Source organism: Plectropomus leopardus, chromosome 10, assembly GCF_008729295.1.
Source record: "Plectropomus leopardus isolate mb chromosome 10, YSFRI_Pleo_2.0, whole genome shotgun sequence".
Taxonomy (NCBI): domain Eukaryota; kingdom Metazoa; phylum Chordata; class Actinopteri; order Perciformes; family Serranidae; genus Plectropomus; species Plectropomus leopardus.
The window spans coordinates 27,773,308-27,794,975 of NC_056472.1; the positions used below are offsets into that span (position 1 = coordinate 27,773,308).

A 21,668-nucleotide genomic window follows, 5' to 3' on the forward strand; every position below is an offset into this window, starting at 1 on the left:
CACGTTAGCTAACACTAATGAAAAATGGGAAAATGAGAATGGTTGAAATGGCCATTGTTAAGTAAAAGTAATGGATATCAGTTGCAGTAGTTAGATAAAAGTAATGAATAAACTGCTAAAAGTAACTAACAACTGGTTGACATAGCATTAGTTAACTTAGGGAATGAAGAATATGACATTCACAGCGAGTTGGCCATCTTGGAAGGATACGTGTAAGAGCGCCATCCGCTGGCTATTGACTTACAGTGTAAAAAACAACTGCTGAACTCACACAAAACACTAGTCAGTGAATAAGATTTTAAACACCAAATGCAGTATATAAAGGGCATTTTAACATGGAGGTCTATGAGGATCGTCCCTCTTTTTGAAGCTAACCTCAGATGTCCATTAAAGGAACTGCAGTTTTTGGCTTCATATTTCAGCCCCTGGCAGGTACAAGTACCAGCAATCAAGCAACAAACTACAGCCTATCACATCTTTAACGATGCCTTGGTGTGTATGAGGTGTTTTAGCAATGTGTGTCAGAATGGACTGTGTAACCTAGGCTGGAGGCAACAATTGAAAGTCCTGTTGTGTGTGTGTGTGTGTGTGTGTGTGTATGTGTGTGTGTTTTAAAGTCACTGCAGTCAAGGCAACTCAAACACAAAGTACCAACTCTGGACAACCTAGCAACAAGGATTCAACACGCTCACACTCACACACACACACACACACACACACACACACACACACACACACAGAGGGCAGTCTTTGTAACGGAGACAGCAGGTATGTCCACTTTTTGGTCCTCTAATGCTAATTTTTGCTATAAAACATGATGAGATGTGACAGGAGCTGATAAAGTAATCATACCAACACAGAAAATCTAAATCTCCCTTCAGTAATTAACTTTTTTCATGCAGTTCTCTCTGAAATATTTTCAGGGCTCTAATCACTGTTGGTACCTTGTTATGTTTATACTGTTGTTATATTCACTCAGTCTGAATGTGAAGGAGCTATTAACTGAAAGCTTGATGATACGACTTCCACTGTTACACAGGTTCGACATAACGCTGCTACTGATCACCAGCCCGCAGTGAAAACCAGTGAAGGGGGATTTCACAAGCTGCTACAGACACCGCCAGTCCACCGCAATCTAATAAAGGCCTGTTCTACTTGACTCAGATGTCCTCCAGGACAATAAGACATCATGAAGGATTTGTCTCTGTCCGTGCTGAGTCGAGGGTGCGGTCGATTCGTCTCGTCCAACAGAAACACAGGGAGACATGATGGACGGCTGGATGTCTGCTTCACACCGCAGGTACTCACACACACACACACACACACAAAGGCTGTAATAATACTAGTTCTAACATATTAGTATTTGAATACACTTAAGTTGTATATTGCCTGGATTGCTTGTTGCTAGTTATTGTTGTAGTTGTCCCTGTTATGGAATATATCTGCATTAAACTTTCTCACATTCATGTCAACATTCATTCATTATTATTATTATTATTATTATCATTGATATTAATCATCAGTCGTTCAATAGGACTACTATATCTGGAAGTCCCAGGACTCTCTCCTGCGACTGTCCAACAGCGGACATCTGCTTGTGGAAGAAGTGTCTGCTCTTCCAAAGACTTACAGCACTCGTAGAGGGCCACTTCTGCTGTACTCTCAGGTATCAGTATGTGTTTATGTAACTACATTTTTGGCCAGAATGTAACAATGAAAATTGGCCATGCATATCAAAAAGACGGATACAACTGCTGAACATCTACTGAAAACTGTGGCTATATAGACCTTTTACATACAGAAACTAAGAGTTATGTTTTCTTTTAACCCTCTTGTGTCTCCAGGACTTGGTTACTATGGAAACCAGCGCTAACTCAGAGACCAGGGATAGGAAGCAGCAGGTTGTTCGGGGGTACAGCCAACAAGTGGAACAGCAGCTGAGCAACCTTAAGGAGCTAACAGCAGCGATTATGAGCTACAGCAACACCCAGGTATAGACCGAAATAACACCTGCTAACATCTGGCTTTTTAATGCAATGGGAATGTGTACGATCAGCATTCACACCCGTAAGTAGTACAGTAGACACGGGTTTTTATTGCCTCTGGCTCTGATCGGCATTGATGGGAACACAACACCCAAGTGAACTCAGTATTTTCAGCTCCTTAACTGGCGAGGTTCAATGACATGACATCAATAATTACTCTTTGTCTCCTCCTAAGCAGCTAAAACATTATTCAAAGTTAGTCTGCACCAAGTTTGAAAGAAAGACTGAATAAGAAAGAGATATTTAAAGAGAAGAAACCACTAAAAAGTTTTCAAAGACCTCTGTTTGTACTGCCGTCTACTGTTTACCTGTTCTCCTGCCTGTCCATGATGTCGCACAGACACACCAACAAAACAACCCACACACACAAGCTGAAAGAAAGGCAGACTCTTGTCCTGCAGCGCTGTGTTCACAGACAATGGAAATGCAGTCTATCACCTATATTTAGCAGGTATACCCGTGTTTGAAAAACCTGTGTGCACATGCTAATTTTGTTGGGAAAGGTATATTATGTGTTTATGTATGTATGCTGTGTACTTACTCCATGTGTCTTCATGTAGACCCCAAGATTTTGTCTCTACGTATTCAGACAATGAATATTAAATGTTCCTTAAAATATTCCTTCCATCCTTTTCATGCAGTGTTTTAGTGTAACTTTGATCTTCAGTGGAATGATTCTGTTGTTCTGTGTCTCGTGGGTTTGAAAACTGAAACTTGTTTATTAACATTTTAACTTTATAATGCAATAAAATGTCAGAGCTGTGTATCAGTCAGCCTTTGTTGGACTTCTTCTGCCCTCTTGTGGCCATTATTAGACTCATGCAAGTCTGATGTTTGTCTTCCCTGCAGTTCATTTCCTCCAAACTTGGCCCACTCTTCCTTCCTCCTATTAATCTCCCTCCTGCTCCAGACCTTCGACGTCCCAGTCCTCCACACCTTCATACAACACACGAGCAGCCTAGTACAGAGCTGCTTGTGCAGTTAAAGCCTGAGTGGCTTCCTGCACAGAGAAATGATGAAGGTAAAAAATGGCAAGACAGACAGATGGGTCAATACAAACTGATGTATTTGGAGATTCAAAGTCCAGACCAGAAACTTTAGGAGAACCCACAGACTTAAAGAATGTTGTGCAAAACGTGCTGTGTTGATTGCGTTAATGAAAACTCTCAAACAGAATAACAATTAATCAAACTTGCAAACTTGCACCCATTTAGAAGTCATGTGGCTTTTGTTTGCAAGATCTGCTTTGCTTCTTACTGAAATAAAACTAACCAACTGTTAGACCAAGTCAACTCTCTCTATCCAGTATGGTTAGATCCTAAAATTAAGCTTCTCTGCAGATAAAGAGGGGAAGCAGAGCAGCAGGAAGAGGGTCAGGTTGGATCTGTTTCTCCAGATGCCCTGCTCATCCAGGAGTCCAAGTCCACAGATGGACCCTCAGCCTTGGGTACACTATGTAGCAACGACTCTTGAAGCACCAGAAGAACCTCAGGTGTTAATGACTGAAGTTACACCTCTAGACATATAATAATACGCTCATCTTTGCAAATGCATGTGAAACATCTGATTTTTTATTTTATTTAAGTTATTGACCAAATTTCATTCCTAGCAACTGCAGACTGCAGTAGACCTGCAACTGCAGACTTCCGCAGACCTGAATCTGGAGTATACTGAAAGTTTACACCATACTGATATTAACCACGACAGTACCCGAGGGGAGCTCCATCATCCAGTAGCAGATGATTGCGACTGTGCCATTCAAGACAGTGGAAGGAACAGTGATGAAGGCCGCTGTGAAACAGCGATAAGTGGGAACAGACAAAGGAGGACAGGTATGTTTATAGTCTGCCATAATATAAAAAAAAGTATGTTTATAGTCATAATATCAAAAATGGATGTCCATAGGTAAAGTTGTCAATGTCTAATGAACGTAAGTCAACAAGATGTCCTGAAACTCTAATTATCTTCATGTACTCACTGTCCTCTTCAGCACATCAATTAAAAACAGCCCAGTCGCCAGAAGAAATGTTACATGTGTGCTTCATACACATCATATTAATGTTTCTAAAGCAATGTAGTATTATGAGTGGAATTTATCTTTTTCCTTCAGGCAGAGAGGATGGTGAATGACATGACACAAAAGTGAGACGGCTGCCAAGCTACAGAACAGTTGTTTTTTAGCAGACTGTTGCTGCATTTTCAGCCATGATAGTGCCATGAAAGGCAGTTTTTTGTTTTTAAATTGTATTTATTTATTTTGTTTTTTTTAACAGCGGCATCACTTAATTTCCAGCTGGGATGAAACCACGAAAATAAGTTTTTTTTTTTTTTACTGAGACACTGTTGCATATTCAGCTCAGGCTTTACCACCACCATGTACACTAAGACAAACCCCAATCTTCTTTTTATCCATAACCCAACAGAAATGTACTGTACATTGCTGACATTTAGCCTGGTGATAGGGTTGATCTGCAGACTGCATCTTCCTGACTGTTCTCTAGTCAAGCTACATGGAGTGTACACCAAACCTTTACCTTGTACATCTCCTCTACAGTATGCTGGTAACCATGATGCTCTGATTGCCCTCCTCACACACAGGCTTCCTTCCTCCTCTGACAGTGGGACAATCAGTCTGTGATGAACTCTACTGGGAGAAGACAGACAGGGTAAGACAATAGTTTCAAAAACAGTTGGACTACTGGTAAACCAGATTGAACCAGTGGTATCAGTGGCACTAAAATGAACACACATAACAGAAAGTTTTACTATTTACCACAATAGAATATAACTATTTGCAGTAGGACAGTGCTCACCTCAGTCTTTTTTGCCTCCTGTAGTTGTTTTAAGTGTTTAGTATCTCTAAAGTGCCTTTTTAGTCCTTTTTAACCATTTAAAACCTGAGCGAATTGTCTTGATTTATTTCAAAAGCTCTGTTGAATGTTTCAGCCGAGTTGGACAGGTCCCAGCAGAGATGAGCAGTATGCAGAGCGCCTACCTCCCATAGCAGAGAGTCATACTGTCACCGCCACCCAGGTGATCCAGACTCCAACCCGGAAAGATGTCGACCCAAAGGCAGAAAGACTTCGGTTTCAGCCCCAAGAAAATCTGAACAGACTCCATCAGCAGCCTCTATTTCTTCCTCTGCTGTTTCCTGGTATGGAGGGTAACAAAGACACACACACAGGTGCACACACACTGACTCAGCTGAAGGACAGACCTGTCCAGGGTGTACCCTGTCTCTCACCCAGTGTCAAGTGGGATTTACTGCCCATCTGCCCTGATTAGAAATTTGTACTTATCTGCTAAAACAGATGCTGGGTTTTATTCTCATTTCTCCCTCTGTCTTCCAGAAAAGATTAGCGGAAAGCAAAAAGGAGGAGAAGAAAAAACAGAGAGACAAAACTTTAAAAAAGCGCCAGGAGGGCGAGGTGAAGGAGGAAGGCTTTCCTCTGAGAAAGGCTCTGTGATTATGTTGCAGCCAGGAGAAGGTACGGCACACACATACACTTCACAAGCTGGCGTCAAGATGCAAAATTATCACTTCAGTCTGTTAGACGAGTCTACAAGAAATCCAAGAATTCAATTTCTGAACTGATGATGCGTGCAGATCAAATTCTGCCCAGAAAACCTTATAAACATAAAAGATCTCAGCAACAGTGACACCAAAATATTAATTGTTCATTTTTTTTGTTGTTTCTTTTAAACTCTATGGTGTAAACCTTAAGTCATATCAATACAAGACAATATACACAAGACTACACTGACCACGTTCAGAATACCACTTGGGGCACATAATTGTCCCAGTTTTTTATTAGTTTGAAAGTTTTTTCTACAAAATTCACAATGTTCTTTTAGCCTATCACACTATCTTCTTATACTCTGCTTTAGAGCCTCCTCCTCCAGTGGGAGTGTTGGGTTGTGTTGCAGGACGGAAAGGCCCGGGCAAGCAGAGCTCTTTGGCCTTCTTACAGAACCGACTGCTGGACCTCCAGGATCCCTGTGACTCCAGCGAAGCTAACAGAGGAGTGGTTAGGGGCGTCCTGCCTCTGGAGCTCAGAGGTATGGGGAGCTGACCCACAGTGACACAACATGAAACTCTTAGATTTAGCTTTCTATGTTATCCACTGTCTGTTTTAGTCCAAACTGTCCTGAAAAAGCTACATTGTGACTTTCAATAAAATTTAGATAATTCAATACAGTCACTTGCATAGGTGGAAAGATGCTCTTTATGTGTATCCAGGAAATTAGTGAATATCCAAACAATGAAGTATCTTTGGGTGATGTTCCCACTTATTGCACAATGATGATGTTAATTACTTGGTGATGTGAATTTGAAGTGACCTAATTTAACTTTTCTGCCTTTCTGCATAGCTGTGATCACGGTAAGAACCATATGTGCCCATACCTGTGCGTCAGTGATTTTGCCCCTCCACTGTCACTTTAAAATACCTATGTTTCATGCCTCAATGTGACGACTCTCACACCCAATGTGACGTTATAGACTATAAGACCTACACTACCGTCTAGTGGTCAAATATTGTACGCTTTACTTACCTAACTAAACTACATACAAAATAAACAAATGCTAAATGACTCAGCAGCTGACTGCAGCCTTCATTAGCTGCATCTCACGCTATCCATGTTTAGTTTCTACAGGCCTCATGCAAAAACACCTCCTGCCAACAAGTACAAGTGTTTTAAAGTAATAATCCCAAAGATTTTCATTTAAGTTGAAACGAGTAATTTATGACAAGTTTATGCAGTAAGGAGAGTCTGGTGGTTTCTGTTTTTGGTAAACTTTCAAAATGCTAACTCAAGTTCACCGACCACTTCACCCACTCTTTGACATAAATATAATTTAATCAACCCTTTAACAGGCATTGTGACCACAAGACTGACATTTTTTGTGATCAAACTGCTTTACTAAAAGCTCGGAAAAAAAAATTCTGATGTTTTGACATTGCATTTTAGTATTTTGATTATGCTGTAATTCTATGAAATTCTATTTTTATTATATTAAATTGACAATTTTTTCCTCCACACATTTATACATTTTTTTAAAAAATAGGTTCATTTTTATTTGTAGCTATTTTTTTATCTTTAATTTTTAAATATTTATTGTATGAAGTTACTTTTTTTCCGATTTCTACTATATTACATTGACTTTTACACTTTTTACAATGCATTATATTGGGAAAACGCTTTTTCTTTTCTTAATAAATTGACGCATTTCGTTAACATATTCTGACATCTCTAATGTATATTCCTTTGCAAAGGCATTGACTATCAAAGGGTTAATTCAGCAAGTGAGCGATAATGTTGTCATTTACCCATCAAAGGGTCCATGGCTTCATCCTTAGAGTTATTGTGTGTTGTCAGATTTGCAGAACGGCAACTCTGTTGGCAGCCTGATCCTGGGTCCTGATGGGCAGATCATTCAGCTATCGCTGTACGACAGCAGTCAGGATGCATCTCACGGTGATGGTGACACACAGGAGCAAGGTACGCTCTGTGAGCCTTCTTCTTAAAACTTTTATCTTCAAGAAATCTGAAATCTGTAACTCACTCTTTCTGTCTCTCAGCTCTCCAGGTTTTGTCTGCAGAAGGAGAGGAGTTACCCTGGGTCATTGTGCTACAGCCTGAACACACGCATACAGGTCTGCACGCTCGCACACAAACACACACATATACTCTTAAAGTCATTTACAGAGTTTAGGGGTCAGGTGCAGTATGCAGTGCTCTTTCACACTCTCTTTCCTGCTTTCACTGTTGTCTGTCCATGGTCTGTGTGTGTGTGTGTGTGTGTGTGTGTGTACAGAGGGAGATGTGGAGCTGAACATAGATATTCCTGTGGGTGACATCCAGCACCATCAGTCAGTGAAGGTCAAGGTGAATTAGTGTTTTCTGTCTGACTTTTTATTAGCTCGATAAATAGCACTACTGGAACTGCATAATGGGAGAACTATAGCTTTAACATGTATCTTGTATCCAAGCTTTGCTACCATTCTGACTGATCTGCAGCTGTAGTTCTAAGCAGAATAAACAAAATAATCCAAAATATGATTTTAGTATTTAGACATTCAGCATTTACAAAGCAGTGTCCGTACAATGTGTCACTACTTGTTGAATTTTTAAAGATCTCTTCTCCATTCAGCTCCTAGATCTTCACAGATCTTCATCAGCGGAGATGAATGCATACTCACCGGGCATCCACACAGACCCAGGTAAAGATCTGCTGCTTCTTTTATCATAATTTCAATTTGAATGAATTTTATCCAAAGTTTTTGTTTGTTATTCCAGCAGCTGTGACCAATGAAAAAACAAAGCATGCACAAACAACTACAGAAACATGGCAAAAGGATGCTAAAAACAACATTAGTTTGCCTCCACTGAGGGAGCAGGTAGGGAAGGAGGAGCCAAGGGGAGGCAACACTGAAGCAGAGGACGAGGACGAAGAGGGGGAGCTGGGCAACACAGGACGGAGTAGCTATTTGTCTGGATCACATCAGCCAGGGTTGGTGTTACTCACATTTAACTTGATGTCTTTGAAGGAGTTCTTTATGACATCCGGAGCATTAGTATAGCAGTAAGGAACTTTTTGCTTTGTGAAGTTATAGTGGTGTGAAAGTCTCCCTCCCTCTGTGTGTGGTGTAATCTGAGCTTCTCTGTGGTTTGTTGTGGTAAGCTGGTCTGACAGCACGTGACTGTCAGCACATTTGTGTATCCCACTGAATCACTGCCATTTTGCTCTGCATTTATACAGCTGTTACTGCTGATAGGTGTTGCATTAAAAAATTCCCTTCCAGCCCAGAGAGCATTTTCCCCAAAGACCACCACTGTAAAAGACGTGTTAAACTGTTGACAGGACACTTCAAACTGCAAACGAGGTCAAATGTGACTTTCTTTTCTGAACTTTGAGCCATGGCGTTTTCATATTTGTAAAACTCAGAGAAAACGTGGAAGAAAGCGATTTAAAAACCTGTGGCGTCAGCACAATGTGAAGTGTATGATAAGTGGATGATAAGATGAGATATAATAAGATAAGATGACAATTTATTGTCCATTTTCACAAATATGTCTTGCATCCTTAAGCTATCAACAATCAACAGAATAGCATAAAAAAACAATAAAAACATAAGCGGGGCCAGCGGGGGGAGCACTAATGCACATATCGTCATTGTCGAGTGCAAACCTCTTATCTCCACATTTCATTGTTTTCATTTTTTACCTAAATTAATTCTGTTGGTCCCCCTCTACATCTGTCAGTGGGTTTTTACCATTTCTCAAACAACAAAATGTATTTAAAAAAGGGTTATACTAAACCTCCTGTCCCCTTTGGATTATTTTAAAAACACAGCATTTTTTCTAATTCTTGAAAAATAGTAATTTTGGAGAAAGGATGTTTGCGCCCGATAGCACAGATATTCCGTATACCGCGACAGTAAACCCAGAAGAGAAGGCGTCTAGTTTTTATTAAAGTCTATGAGGTCAACACAGTTAGCTCTGCCAGCTATGTTGTTGTTGTTTGGACTTAAATATGGAGTTTGCACTGTTAGCTGCTAGCTTCTGATTCAGCCACCTCCATGTTGAGAAGCATATGCAGACAACTCATACGCTATGAGTTTTGCATAGAGCTCCTTAAAATGATTTTGTCTCTTTAAATAAACAATACTTTGAGAGTATTTGTTGCAAATCAACAAGATCCCACCGCTGACGGTCTTCTGCCACTAAAAAGAGATATTTTTTAAAATGGAAATATTTGCAGTTTGTCTGTTTTTCCTGGGAAAAACTACAATTAAAAGATGGTGTATCATGTAGCTGGCAGGACATCAGCCTAAATGAAGCAACAACAGAGCACGCTGCTGACCAAAGGCGACAGAATACTAAGAGGAAGGATGCTGAGGAAGCTGTGACCACCACAAGGTGAACCAAGAATACTCTCTACAAACTATAATGAGAAAAAAACCCCAATATAACAGACACTCATATGCCCTTTGATTTCTATAACAGTATGAATAACAGGCTGCACACACTCAAACATGCCCTTCATTTGTTTAGGAAAAGGGAGATTAAAATGGTGAAAAGTGCAGAGTCAGATGGGCAGAAGACATCGGCGACAAGGAGGGAAGAGAGATGGCGGAGGCAAAATGCAGGAAATGATGCTCCATCAATCGGGCACCAGAAACAGAAAGAGAGGAGCAACAGAGAAGCAGCAGAGACTCGGGATCATTCTCCTCTCCCTTCTGTGGTGAGGATTTATTGACTAATTGATTTACTGACATTTGTTTGTTGCTGTTGCTGCTTCCAGTGAGTTTGGGTGAACTAAACTTTTTATAAAGTATGTAAAAGAGGGTTAAATGTGTTAAATATACACTGTAATACCCCTCAAAAAGTGACAATTGTATCTATTTAATGAATGAGTGAATGTATTACTTTATTTCGAAGTAAAATTAAACTTAAAAAAAAGTACAGTGTCCAAAAAGGAGTAGGTAAAAGTAAAACTTGTATATCACCACTCATTTCTCATTTTTTTCTTTCACTGAATTTCCAAATTTATTTACAATTAGTGTACAAACAACCACCCCAGTTTACTTAAATAAATAAATAACTATCCCAGGTTTATTTGCAATCCAAAATACATATAAACACCGATAACACAACCTTTCCTCATCCATGTATCTGCCAAAAATATCTTTTTTACATAGTTTTTAATACTGATTTACGTTCATGCTTTGTTTGTATCTAAATCAGTGCCTGAACTCAGATGCTGTTCCTGTTTACAATTACTCTTCTGTCTTTTAGAAAAAGAAGATGCCAGAAAGAGAAGGAGAGAGTGGAGAAGTAAAGATGTTTGAGGAGAGAAAAGAGCGAGGAGAAGCGATGAAGAAGAAGGAAAATTCTGCTGGGAGGAAGAGGAGGAGGAGAGGAGGGCTGAAACACAAAGAGATAGTTGTTGGTAAGATATTGCAAACATTCAGACAAAAAAACTAAGAACATCACACTTTGAATGTTATCAATTCTTCTGAAACAGGGATGTGCGCAATTATTCGACTACTTGATTACACTTATGCCAGCCAGCACCAGCAATATAAGTCAGTTAAAACTTAAAATTCGTTTTTAATGGGAATTCATTCACCCAATGAAAATGCTGTTGTAATAATCAGGCACATTTCCTAAAGATTTATTTTCCTAAAGAGTATTGTTTTCAATAAATGCTAGTTGTCAACTTTGTTGTCATGTTTTGTAGGAAAAATATGCAAGATATCTAATGCATGATGCAAAGTGCTACACGTTTAAGTGGGATATAAAGACACTGAATCTGTTATTATTATAGTGTTTTTGTATCTTTTATCTTACCTTCTGATTTTTGTCATTTGTATACTTTATTGCCATTTTCTTCTTTATGCTGCCATTTATTTATTTTGGTAATATTTTGGTTATTTATTTAGGTGCTAAATAAATAACATTTTATATTATTATTATTATTGTTCTAAAATACAGTTTGGTTGTTATAAAATGTGATTAATGATTTCAGATGTTTTTGTAATTTATATTGTATAAAGAAATGCCCCTGCACAATTGTAATGAATGGGGGGATTGGCTAAAGACATCAAACTGCGTTTGACACCAGGCTGTAAACATGTAAACATGTAAACATGTTATTTCTACTATAAAGTTTGGCATCTTAACATGGGTGGGATGTATTGACTTGCTTTTAGAGCCAGCCTCGAGGGGTCATTAGAGGAACTGCAGTGTTTGGCGCTTGAGCGTATGTCTTTTTTTATTCCTGTCTTTTCTTTTTAACTTTCCTTTCATTTTCTCATAGAAAACCACGACAACGACCCCCTAAAGAAAGAGGAGGTGAAAATCAGCAAGGAAATAGAAAAGGAGTCTCACCTAAAATCTGCCAAAAGTCCCTCTGCAACACAAAGACACAATAACAATACAAAGGCAAATTCAGAAGAGGACGTGGACACAGAGCATCTTTCCTCCAACACTGACAAACACAGCAGCGTCCGATCCGTGAGCTCGCTCAGGTCCGCCGCCACTTCATTCAACCAGAGGAGCTCCAGGAGGTCTGCAGCCTCCTCTTACTGTGAGGGGACAGTGCCGGCCAGCGCCATGGGTCTCACATCATCACATGGCCGCCTGTCATCATGTTCAACTGTCATGGTGACGGAGGAACAGCTGATGCTGAACCCTGTGAAGCCAGAGGTTAGTAGGAAGCACCTCAGCCCAGTCACCAGAGTAAATGTTGGCAGTTTAGGTTTCTGCAAAACACGGGTACGTTACATTTGTAGGTTTTATGTATCGTATCAACTTTGCTGCATTTCCAGCAGCTTTTTAGCCAATGAATAAATGTGGGGAGTTTTTAGCGACCCATCCTTGTTTTTCCACCGGGGATAGTACCGTGAACAGCGGCTGTTTGTTTACAGAGACATTGCTGCGTGTCCTGCTGGGATTGTGCAACCAAAATTGGGTATTTTAAGCCAAAACATTATTTTTTTTCCTAACCAAAACCGAGTTTATTTTATTTATTTATTTATTTTTTGCTTAAACCTAACCACATGTTAACCACTGCAATGTTGAAATGTTAAAAATCATGTAGCTGACATGTTGAAACTTTGTTTTTTTGCATTTCATTGACATGATTGATGTTTGGTTATGTTTACGTACAAAAATCACTAGGCTACAGTTAGGAAAACATTCTGTTTTGGCTTAAAAAGGTCCCATTTAGGGGCATAATCTCCACTGGAAATGCAGCGATGTCTCACTGGCATTTTGTGGCTATAAAGCGACTGAAAATGCAGTGATGACTTGCTATAAACAGTCAGTTTTGTGGTACATTGGTTTACAGTGGTCTGCATCCTGGTAGACCGCTGCCGAGGTGTAACGACATTCACCATTCATTCCACCTCCAGATGACATCAGCTTATATACTACACCTCATTAGAAATGTGAATATGTTACGTATGAAACATACACAGGCTATGTATCCCTGGAGCACCCAGATAGAGGCCCAAATCTGCAATACTTTTTCACATGGTAATGCTATAATACCATAGTTCTTCATAATTATTAAATTCCCCTTATTTTACTGAAAGAAAATGTCATGCATTGCAAGAATGCATTGTGTCATCCTCCTGGTCAGCCAAGTGCAGTAGAAAACATGAGAAAGTATCAGCATCACAGTAAATAATAATTTTAGTTATTGTGCATATTTAAACTCTCTGTATGTATCTGTGTGTGTGTGTGTGTGTGTGTGTGTGTGTTTTAGTCCACCAGGCCCAAAAAGAGTCAGGAAGAGGAGCAGGAAGAGGCTGCAGCTCTGCGTCTGGCCCAGCGAGCAGAGAGACGGAGGCAGGAGGTAGAGAGGAAGAGGAGGGAGCGGGAGGAAGAGGAGAGGAAGCAGCAGGAGCGGGAGCAAATAGAGGAGAGGATGAAGAACGAGCTGGAGGAGGAGAGGAGGAAGAGAGCTGAGGAGCTCAGGTTTATATATAAAAAAAAACTGTAAAGGACAGGTTCACAGGTTTCAAGTGAAGTGTGTCTTAGGACAATTGCTACTTTAAAAAATTCAGTGAATTAAAAAATAAATTAAATCTCCATCTCCAGACTGAAGAAGCTGGCGGAGGAGGAGCAGAGGGGGAAGCGCGAGGAAGAAAAGCAGGAGCAAGCAAAACGGGAAGAGGCACAAAGAGAAAGAGAGAGGAGGCGGCAGGAGGAGAGGAGGCGGCAGATGGAGCGATTCCAGAAGATGAGGGAGGAGGAGGAACAGAGGAGGAAAGGTGAGACTGAGAGGAGGAGAAAGAGAGAGAGAGCTGAAGGAGAGGAAGCAATTGGGAGGACCAGAGCGGGAGGATAAGGCCACAGTTAACTCTGACATTAGCTGACCATACTGAACAAAAATTTAAACACAAAACTTTTGTTTTCACTCTCATTTTTCAGGTTTAACTCTTTAAAACCTTGATTGACGTCACTTTTGTTGTGCTGCGTTCAGACGCCTTTCAGAAGCATTTTAAGATGGGACAAATAAGCAAGAAATGTCCAGAAAAAAAGAAAGGAAAAAAAAAAGTAAAAACAAAAAGTAAAATGACTTGAAAATTAGTCAAGCTGTGCAGAGAGCATTAGATATTATCTAACAAAACAAGAGCTTCCATAAAAAAATATATTCATATTCATTAAGATATTAATAATTCCTATAATGATATATTTAAAATTATGTTACAGAAAAAAAAATTATTTGCTCTTGCACTGTAAGATCATTTTCTTGTCTCCTGTTTGTTTTCTATTTTTCTTTATAGTGGTTATGTACAGGTATTTGTCTTGTAACTTTTTACTGAATTATTATTCAGTAATTTCTTGTTAGGCGGCACAGCTGTGTCGTGGTTAGCACTGTTGCCTCACAGGGGGGCGGGGGCCCTTCTGTGCGGAGTTTGCATGTTCTCCGCGTGTCTGCGTGGGTTCTCTCCGGGTTCTCCGGCTTCCTCTCACAGTCCAAAGACATGCAGCTCAGGTTGATTGGTTACTCTAAATTGCCCTTAGGTGTGACTGTGAGCGTGAAAGGTTGTCTGTCTATATGTGTCGGCCCTGCGATAGTCTGGCGACCTGTCCAGGGTGTACCCCGCCTTCTGCCCAATGACAGCTGGGACTGGCTCCAGCACCCCTGCAACCCTTGCATCCTGCTTTTATCTTCTTTTGTCTGAAACCACAGACTCTTTATTTAAAAAGCAAGAGTGGTAAATCTCCTACCATTATCCTTTGTAAACTGCTAAAGTTAGTGGGGCTCAACAAAGAGCTAATTGGACTCTTAATGGCACCATGATAATTAAAAGAAAATTAGCTGGCAGTTTCCTGGAAACAATGTTTTGTCCCTTTCAGCTGAAATAGAGCGTCTGCGCCTGGAAGAGGAGAGGAGGCAGGAGGAGGAGAGCAAGAAGCTACAGGAAATGGATGAGGATGAGAGGATGGAGTACCTCTGTAGGAAGGAGCAAGAGGAGAAGAACAGAAGGAGCATAGAAGAGGAGCGTAAGAAGAGAGAAGAGGAGGCCGCTGTAAGGGCCGCAGAGGAGGCCAGGCTGCAGGCGGAGCTGCTCACCAGGTATATTTCCTCCATAAGCCGTACTTAAATGATCATTTTCTAAAGTGCAGAGTGGTTGTATTTAGTCCCTTGATTAATCATAGGTGTGTTTTGGATGTAACATAAATTCAACCAATCGGTGAGTTATTTCTCAATACCTTTAGTCAAAACTTTAGTCAAGTGTGCCTGCACCTGGCGCACTGCTATTGACATGGCAGATTATACAGTGAGCTGTTTTCATCTATAGAGGGTATATAAAGATGGACAATGCGCCCCCACTTACACCCGCTATGCTTAGGTGTGGCAAAATTATATCCAAGATACGGATGCTACCATCTTGTGCTGGTGACGTCATTTTGAGCTGGAGTCTGCACAGTATCAATATCAGCGGTGGGGGAGTTCCCACCAAAACACCTGTCCGACCAATCATAGGCAGCGGTATTGGATGTGAGCGCATAGATTGGCTGTCACAGCTGTCAGTCATGGTGGAAAACCCTCCTTTTGTATAATTTAATGACTGATTAAAACCAAATTTATCATAAACACAAACACTTGAACAAACATCAGGGTGATGAAAACTGACTTCAGTGTCAGAGACCATCTCAAGGAAAAATTAATTTGGTGTGTACTTTGAGTTTTTAGTTTGGCCTAAGTCCCATTCACTAACATGGAGGGACGAGCTTTATGACCTTTACTGCAGTCAGACACCAGGGGACGATGGAGATCGAAAAGCTTCACTTTTGGGGAGCTGTCATGTCGTCCATCTATATACAGTCTATGTTTTCATCAGATAGTAATTCAGTAAGAGTGGTGCTGTCACTGCAGCAAATATTGCATTTAAACAGCAAAACAAAAAACTGCATCATCTTTCTTAAAGGGGAGTCAGACAGCAACTCTGCTCTGCTCTCTGCTATGTTCAGTTTTAGAGCATGTATTCGATATCGTCCTCATTAATGATGTATTATCTCACCTGCCTGCAACCCACCAGCTCGTCCCTGTGTTTGTAACAATCAGAGTGGGCTCTAACAGCAATGTTGGGTGTGACATTGTAAACTCATATACATTCAGATGTTTTAACTGTGGTACTTCTGGTATTCTCTCACATTTATGTTGCCTAGCAGATTTTTTTCATTGCCTTAAATTTACATTTCTGAAATGAAGGAGATAGCCAACATGTTCAAACAACTAATTGACTAGCTCACTCTCTCTCTGTCTCTCCCTCGATCTGTGCTCATACAGACAGATGGCGCTGTTGCAGCGGCAGTTGGCCTTTAAAAGGGGTCTCGCGTTTGAGGCTGAAGGTCTTGAGAAAACCCAGGGTATCTCCAGACCGTGGATCTACTCTTATTTCACTTTGTTACAGCTACTGGGTCTAAATCCAGCTAAAGCTGAGACCACAACCCCTGACCTTTAACCTACACGTGAGATCATGATAGACAAGTAGGATTTTTTTGTTTTGTTTGTTTTCTTTTAAAGAAATATTTTACGAGGGAAGCCCTGAGTAGTGAAAAAAATGCTGACAATCCTGGCCAAAGCCTAAGTTTATCTACTTTGTCGGAGATTTTATCTCCTGTGTGTGAGAAACTATATCCTGTGTAGGAGGCATTCTTTTCTAAGTAGGAGATAAACATTCTTGCAGAATTATTTATGTACAGAGTTTGTTTTCACAGTAATCTGCCGGAGGTGCAAAGTTTCTAAGTCTCAATTGAAGGCATGCACCTGCGAGCATGATTTTGTGAAGTCACAACTAGTTTTGAAGACAATTGTGATCCAATATGCAACTTAAAAAAGGTGATACTGAAGCTTAAAACCTCCAAAAAACTGAGAATAAACTTCTAAGAATAGGAAGATATTTAACTTTCACTTGATTTCATAGTAAAATATTCATTTATTCAGAATTTCGTAAGGAGGGAAAAGCTATTCTTACACATAAATTCAGTTAATTGAACATTTTTGTGAAAAAACCATATCAGAACCAAGTAATTATTCTAAAAGTGTTTTTTTGTCTTCAAACATGTCAGATCTTTTTAGTATAAAATGCATGTGACAAATATAATGAAATATATGAAATATGAATATGTTAAACCGCATTTACATGACATATGCTATTTATATGTTGCCATTATGAATGAACTGTGGGAACCAAATAATATCAATTTATTTATATAGCACAGTCCATGTGTGAAATACAGCACACAGGGTTTTGCATCAAAGTGGGTAATCACATTTATGAAAAAAAGAACACAATTTGATTTAAAACAGCATTATAAGGAAAGAAAAAATACCCCCTTAATGTCCTTAATGTTTTAATTTTAAAAAAAGCTTAAAAGCATGCCTAATCTTTGATAACTTAAGACCATATATCATTGGATTTAAAAGAGGTTGAATTATCAGTAAACACGATGAGAAAATAACATGCAGTTCATAAGGAACAAATGTCATGTCAAATCTTTGACTGATCAGGTTATAAAAACAGGCAAAGACAAAGCTCATGAGTGAAACAAAATGTGGAGTGCAGGTATCAAACGCTTTCATTCTGGTCTCTTTGGAAGCTTTTAAGCACACAGCAATAATTCTAACATATGTGTATGAAATGAAACTGAGAGGAAAAGTGACGGTGAAAAGAAGGCCAAAAACAACATCGTAAATATATGACAACGTTCTGTTTGGTGAACAAGAAAGTTCAACCACAAGATTGTTATCACAAGAAACTTTGTTGATAACAGCCCCACAAAACTTTGAATGAATAGTAAAAGACAACAAAACTCCAACTTCTATGAACGAAACCATCCAAATGACAAGTATGACAATTTTTACTTTTCTATTGGTTATCATGATATTGTAATGTAAAGGCTTACAAATACATACGTATCTGTCATATGCCATTACTGTCAGAGTTCCAAATTCAGCAGCCACATATGTATGCATGCTGAATATCTGAATGAAGCAGTAAAAGAAAGCAATTTCATGAGTCTCTGACAGAATGTGTACCATCAAGCAGGGCAGCAAAGACGTGCAGCCGTATATTTTCATTAATAAACAGACTGCACAGGAATAAATACATGGGCTCATGCAGATTTCTGTCCACATAAATAATGACAATAAGAACAAAGTTGGCAAAAATGACTGATATGTATAGAAGCATTGCCAGGAGGAAATAAAGGTGCTTAAAGTTTCCCATGTTACCGTACATAGCCAGCACAAATGACACAATCTCTGTTGAGTTTCCCATGATCCCAGTAATAACACACAAACACACACACACACACACACACACACACACACACACACACACACAAACCACAGAGATACCTTTACATTTTCCACCCGGGATCATACCACATAAAGTGATTGTTTTTTGCCAACACATCACATCATTTCCTGCTGGGATCGTGCCACCAAAAGCAATTGTTGTTTTAATGACACATCACTAAGTTTCCAGCGGCATATTAGCCACCAAACATGGGTTTTTTTTCTGTGACCCATCGCCGTGTTTCCACCAGGGACAGTGTTACAAACAGCGGGTATCTTTCACTGAGACAAAAAGCGTTTTTTTTTTGTTTTTTACTGACACATTACTGCATTTTACTGCTGAGAAATGGCCACAAAAAGTGTTTGTTTTATTCCTGGCGCATTGCTGTTTTCAGCATCATGGCTGTTTCCAGCAACCCATTGATGTGTTTCCATTGGCGACTGTGCCAAGAAAAGATGTTCTTGATTGAGACATTGTTACGTTTTTGGGGCGAGATTGTGCCACAAAAAGTGTTTTTTTTTTGTTGTTGTTTTTTTGGGTTTTTGTTTTTACAGCATATGTCTGCTTTTCCTGCAGAAATATTGCCGTATACAGCGGTTGTTTTTTCAACACACAGCTGCATTTCCTGCCAGGATCATGCCACCAAATGTCTATTTTGTACTGACACATTGCTATGCCTCCTGCAGGGGTATAGCACCACAAAAACTGGGATCATGCCATGAAAAGCAGTTGTTTTTTTGCTAGTATAATGCTGCATTTTGCATCAGGATCATGCCATCAAAAGCAAGTGTTTTCTTTCCTAACACATTGCTGTGTTTTCTGCAGGGACGGTGCCATGTAAAGCAGTTTTACCACGACATTACCTGCTGGCATTGTGTCCTCAAAAGTGTTTTTTAGCCAAAACAGGATCTTCTAACTATAACCAAGTGTTTTTTTCTTACTAAACAAAGTAATGTAATATGTATAGACTAATCACTACATGTATACACTGAAGCTCTTGGCGTGCTTGTCATGTGATTACCTGCTGAAAAGTTAGTATAAAGTTCAGCAGCTGCCTTTGTTTGTCTCAGTAGGGAGGGAAGGAAAAAAACAAGCACATTTATCAAAACTTTTAAAGGTTTTTACATTGCATTTATGAATTGTATTGTAATGTCCAAGTATTTTAAATAGTGTGTTGTAACACAACTGCTATTTTCTCAGTAATCTTCTCTCTTTTATTCTTTTGAAACGCATGGATTTAAATTCATTTTTGTAAATGTACGGTCAAAGAGAGAAGAGAGAAGAGAGAATACATTGTGTGTGTGTGTGTGTGTGTGTGTGTGTGTGTGTGTGTGTGTGTGTGTTTATTACTGGGATCATGGGAAACTCAACAGAGATTGTGTCATTTGTGCTGGCTATGTACGGTAACATGGGGAACTTTAAGCACCTATATTTCCTCCTGGCAATGCTTTTATACATATCAGTCATTTTTGCCAACATTGTTCTTATTGTCATTATTTATGTGGACAGAAATCTGCATGAGCCCATGTATTTATTCCTGTGCAGTCTGTTTGTTAATGAAATATACGGCTGCACGTCTTTTACTGCTTCATTCAGATATTCAGCATGCATACATACGTGGCTGCTGAATTTGGAACTCTGACAGTAATGGCATATGACAGATACGTATGTATTTGTAAGCCTTTACATTACAATATCATGATAACCAATAGAAAAGTAAAAATTGTCATACTTGTCATTTGGATGGTTTCGTTCATAGAAGTTGGAGTTTTGTTGTCTTTTACTGTTCATTCAAAGTTTTGTGGGGCTGTTATCAACAAAGTTTCTTGTGATAACAATCTTGTGGTTGAACTTTCTTGTTCACCAAACAGAACGTTGTCATATATTTACGATGTTGTTTTTTTTGGCCTTCTTTTCACCGTCACTTTTCCTCTCAGTTTCATTTCATACACATATGTTAGAATTATTGCTGTGTGCTTAAAAGCTTCCAAAGAGACCAGAATGAAAGCGTTTGATACCTTGCACTCCACATTTTGTTTCACTCATGAGCTTTGTCTTTGCCTGTTTTTATAACCTGATCAGTCAAAGATTTGACATGACATTTGTTCCTTATGAACTGCATGTTATTTTCTCATTGTATGGACTAATAATTCAACCTCTTTTAAATCCAATGATATATGGTCTTAAGTTATCAAAGATTAGGCATGCTTTTAAGTTCTTTTTTAAATTAAAACATTAAACAATGTTAAAGGTATATTTTTTCTTTCCTTATAATGTTGTTTTAAATCAAATTGTGTTCTTTTTTTCATAAATGTGGTTATCCACTAATGCAAAACCCTGTGTACTGTATTTTACACACGAACTGTGCTATATAAATAAAGATCATTTTTATTAGTTGATTCCCACAGTTCATTAGTAATGGCAACATATACATAGTATATATCATGTAAATGCTGTTTAACATATTAAGATTTGTCACATGCATTTTGTACTAAAAGATCTGACATCTGTTTAAAGACAAATAAAAAAATAGACATTCTTTTATTTTTAAATTAAAAAAATGAAGGCATTGCAACTTTATCATTCGGTGATGATATATTATCTGGTCTTATAGTGCTGCTTTAATTCTACTTTATATTTCTTGTTTTTATTTTTAATCATAAATTTTATTATTATCTGTTTATGTAAAGCACCTTGTGCTGCATTTTACTCATGAATTGTGCTAGAAATAAAGTTCATTATATTTATTATTTGATCACCACAGATTAATGATGACAACATATAATAATATTTATATATATAGATTTTGTTTATTTACCATATTTAGATATGTCACATGCGATTTGTAGTGAAAAATCTCATCCAGTTTGAAGATCATTACAAATGCTCAGAATTCTTAAAATAATAATTTGGGATATGATTTGGTTTTTGCACAAAAATGAATTGAATTTAAATAATCAAAATGGCATCTACTCATTCTCCATTATTACATAATCCAGAATCTATGAATATGTGAATATTTTTCTATGCAAAAACTGGAGGTTTCAAGTTTGCGCATCACAAATCTAGAAGTTGCATATTGGATCCCATTTGTCTTTAACTAGCTGAGATTTTGACAAATCAGGATTTTAGGTGCATGCCTTAAATATAGATAACAAAGAAAGAGTTTCCACCATCAGCAGGTGAAATTGAAAACAAACTGCACATTCACCATGCTTTACAGTGACGGTCAAACATCAAGTTACAATAAATAAAACACATTTTTGAATGAAGGGGGACTTAAATGTTCAGA

General features: G+C 38.8%; 3 protein-coding genes across 3 annotated transcripts; 2 read left to right on the plus strand and 1 right to left on the minus strand.

Moving 5' to 3' along the window:
• Positions 1 to 1,189: 1,189 nt before the first annotated feature.
• Positions 1,190 to 16,537, plus strand: LOC121948641. The gene is made up of 23 exons (XM_042494042.1): positions 1,190 to 1,300; positions 1,535 to 1,666; positions 1,845 to 1,991; positions 2,895 to 3,093; positions 3,386 to 3,537; positions 3,655 to 3,877; positions 4,644 to 4,711; positions 4,992 to 5,208; positions 5,396 to 5,533; positions 5,934 to 6,104; positions 7,425 to 7,547; positions 7,628 to 7,702; positions 7,864 to 7,928; positions 8,200 to 8,276; positions 8,341 to 8,563; positions 9,811 to 9,968; positions 10,104 to 10,293; positions 10,848 to 11,006; positions 11,880 to 12,260; positions 13,324 to 13,535; positions 13,659 to 13,831; positions 14,925 to 15,144; positions 16,363 to 16,537. Exons 1-23 carry the CDS (start codon positions 1,190 to 1,192, stop codon positions 16,535 to 16,537), a joined length of 3,789 nt encoding a protein of 1,262 aa, XP_042349976.1.
• An 884-nt stretch (positions 16,538 to 17,421) lies between these two features.
• Positions 17,422 to 18,355, minus strand: LOC121948642 (olfactory receptor 4P4-like). The gene is given in 2 exon segments (XM_042494043.1): positions 17,422 to 18,150; positions 18,152 to 18,355. Coding segments are annotated over 2 exon segments (933 nt in total).
• Positions 18,356 to 19,733: 1,378 nt separating this feature from the next.
• Positions 19,734 to 20,615, plus strand: LOC121948643 (olfactory receptor 4K1-like). Its single transcript, XM_042494044.1, is given in 3 exon segments — positions 19,734 to 19,953; positions 19,956 to 20,395; positions 20,397 to 20,615. Coding segments are annotated over 3 exon segments (879 nt in total).
• Positions 20,616 to 21,668: the final 1,053 nt, after the last annotated feature.